General features: G+C 34.2%; 1 protein-coding gene across 1 annotated transcript; it reads left to right on the forward strand.

Annotated features, from left to right (window-relative positions):
* LOC109232260 (protein trichome birefringence-like 33) lies at window positions 421–3,228 on the forward strand. Its single transcript, XM_019397960.1, has 6 exons — window positions 421–703; window positions 974–1,184; window positions 1,688–1,859; window positions 1,945–2,144; window positions 2,398–2,556; window positions 2,638–3,228. Exons 1-6 carry the CDS (start codon window positions 502–504, stop codon window positions 2,975–2,977), a joined length of 1,284 nt encoding a protein of 427 aa, XP_019253505.1. The 5' UTR covers window positions 421–501; the 3' UTR covers window positions 2,978–3,228.

Raw genomic sequence — 3,449 nt, forward strand, 5'->3', positions numbered from 1 at the left:
TAATATGCTTTTATGAAATGTGCCATCAATAATTATATTACTAACCATATTTGACCATCACTTAAATAGTTGTGAAATAGAAATATGGCACCAAGAATTATGAAAACAATAATGAGTCTTGCTTTAAGAAATTAAGAAAAAAAAAAAAGACCCATGGTTTGGTGCAATCGCGTAATATTAAACTGAATATAAGAAACGAAGCCAACTACTAAATAAGTTGTTAATTAGTGTAAATTATTCCACAGTCTAGGTAGTGTCCTTTACTTTATCAATTTTCCTTCAAACCTAATATAACAATGATGATAGCGCAATAATAACAAGAACAGTTACATATTCAATAAGGACCTCAAATAATAATATTTTTAATTGCTGGAAAGAATCCATTTTCAAACGTAACCTATATTGTTTCTTGTATTTATTCAGCCATACACTACCTAACTAAAACCATAACAAAAACACAAAAACAGAGTCACTCTGCCAATTGCCAAAGGCTTCAAAGCAATGAAGCCACCTCCCTCCACTTCTTCTTCTCCTTCTTCTTCGTCTTCTATTCTTAGAAAGGCTCGTCTTTCTCCTTTTCTTTTCACTTTATTAGCTTTCATTGTCTTTGTCACCATTCTTTATGGTGAAGACTTTAGCTGCATTTTTAGCCAGCTTGAATATTCTAGTCTATCTGGTCCTCCCAATTCCATCTCAAGAATCAGTGAGTAATCTATTCGATACTTAGTTTATCTAGCAAAGTTTTTGTTGTATTGATTTGAATGCATGAACATTGTTGAAAGAATATAACCGTATATCTACAGACAGTGTAAAAGTACAATTTTAATTGCTACATAAAGTTACGTACCTTATTTTTCAGGCTACAAATTCAACTTATTATTAATGACCTGCAACTATCTTTGGAGTGAGCTGATAGTGTAAAAACTGTCATCAGCGTATATAATTTGACAATGTTTTGGAATTATGGTGGTAGAGAAGAACAAGAAGTTGCCATTTGCCATCGGAGAAGCAGAGGAAGGGTGCGACCTGTTCAGCGGAAGGTGGGTCCATGATTACAGCCGACCGCTGTACGAGGAAGAGGAGTGTCCTTATATACAGCCACAATTGACTTGCCAAGAACATGGTCGGCCAGACAAAGATTACCAGCATTGGAGATGGCAACCTCATGGCTGTTCTCTTCCAAGGCACGTATGGTTTTAAGCCAAATTTGCTCATCTTAATTTACTGCACTCATGCTCATCTACTTATTGATCAAGTTGACGAAGGATCAAACCATTTCACAGTTATAACAGTACATGTGTGTGTGAAAAATAAGTACGAAGCAAAATTATCTAAATATTTTAGAACTCGAACTTTCACATCAAAACACATACTTCTAAATTATGGATCCTTCACACACATGCATGTAGCATATATAAAGAGCTAGGCCACGTACGAAAAGAGAACCTACGTCGATTGCTAGCGAATCGCCGGCTAGCTATTCTTTGTTTGAGTTATTATTACTTCACTAATCTTAATCTCGTTGACTACATTGTACTCTTTGTCCATAATTGATAATGTTGGTTCAACAACTCTTACCTGCTTAAACGGTCCGGGGTGACCATTTAATTTTTCTTTAATTTTTTTCACACTTTATAATTGCATGGAAATTTAATAATTTCAATTCTATATTATGTGACAATTGCAGTTTCAATGCTACACTAATGCTGGAAACTCTTCGTGGAAAGAGGATGTTATACGTGGGAGATTCCTTAAACAGAGGACAGTATATTTCGATGGTTTGTCTTCTCCATAGACTCATTCCTGAGAATGCTAAGTCCATGGAAACTTTTGGCTCCCTCTCTGTCTTCACAGCCAAGGTGATCATTTTAAAGTTGCATGACAATTATAATACATCAATTTAATAAATATTGCTAAATAGCTTAAATTTAATTAATATTACAGGATTACAACGCGACGATTGAGTTCTACTGGGCACCATTTCTGCTGGAATCAAATGCTGATGATGCAGTGGTACATAGAATATCTGATAGAGTTGTCAGGAAAGGTTCAATAAATAAGCACGGAAAGAATTGGAAAGGGGCTGATATTGTCGTTTTCAATACATATCTTTGGTGGATGACCGGCCTAGAATTCAACATTTTGTAATTATCTTTCCCTCTCTTATTCTTTTTGCTAATGAAGATTAACATCTGCCTCACCTGGCACTATAAATAGGTTTTGTAACATTAGATCAAAGTAAACTACAACATGAAGCAATTTTCTCTAGTAAGTCTAATTTGGTAATTTAAAAAATTAAGTAAATAACTTTTTACAATCTATCAAAATATATTGATAGTGTAAAATTTCTTCTATTTAGATTTATGTTTCTGAAGGGCTAAATGATATTTGACACAGGCAAGGGTCTTTTGAGGATGAAGTGAAGGATATAGCGATAGTATCAACAGAGGATGCATATCGAATGGGAATGAAGAGTATGCTGAGATGGGTGAAAAAGAACATGAATCCAAAGAAAACCAGAGTCTTTTTCACTAGCATGTCACCTTCTCATCAAAAGTAATAATCTTCAAGTTTTGTTGATTTGTTTTTTGTCATGTTAAAATTGGTAAATAACAGTAGTAACTTTTATTTCTGCAGGAGCATAGATTGGGGAGGAGAACCAAATAAGAATTGTTACAATGAAACAAAAATTATAGAGGACCCGACTTACTGGGGATCAGATAGCAGAAAAAGCATAATGCAAGTGATTGGAGAAGTGTTTCGTAAAACAAAAGTGCCCATTACATTTCTCAACATCACACAGCTCTCAAGCTACAGAAAAGATGCTCACACTTCAATTTACAAGAAGCAATGGAATCCATTAACAAAAGAGCAATTGGCAAATCCTATTAGCTACGCTGATTGTGTGCATTGGTGTTTGCCTGGTCTTCAAGATACTTGGAATGAGCTTTTATTCGCCAAACTTTTCTATCCTTGAGATTTTAAGAGCATGAAACATATTCATATTATCACACTTTCAACATGGTTGTGCGGCGAAGGACGATATCGATTTGGTTACCTAGTTTTTGCTTTATTCTTTTGTATGATATTCGCGGACAGAAAATTATTTTAACAAACGAAATCTGTGTATAAATGTAGTGATTCTTGCAAAGATTGTGAAAGGAAAAATTGTTGCAAAGATGTGAAAAGAACTCTTGCAAAGAGAAATAGTTTGCATTTTTTTTTCCCGGAATTGGAGCATCAGAGTTCTTTTTCTATTTTATATATGGAAAATTGGCATGTCTATACAATTTCTAACAACTATTGGCAGGTTTTAGCTAAAGATTAGGCTTAGCAACTAAAATTTTAAAAATTAGCAATGGATAGCCAAAATCCAACCAAACGTACTAAAAAATAGGATAATTTGGATATTGAACTCCTAATTTCACGCTTGTTGTTACACCTTTGAC

The sequence above is a fragment of the Nicotiana attenuata genome, chromosome 9 (genome assembly GCF_001879085.1).
Source record: "Nicotiana attenuata strain UT chromosome 9, NIATTr2, whole genome shotgun sequence".
Taxonomy (NCBI): Eukaryota; Viridiplantae; Streptophyta; class Magnoliopsida; order Solanales; family Solanaceae; genus Nicotiana; species Nicotiana attenuata.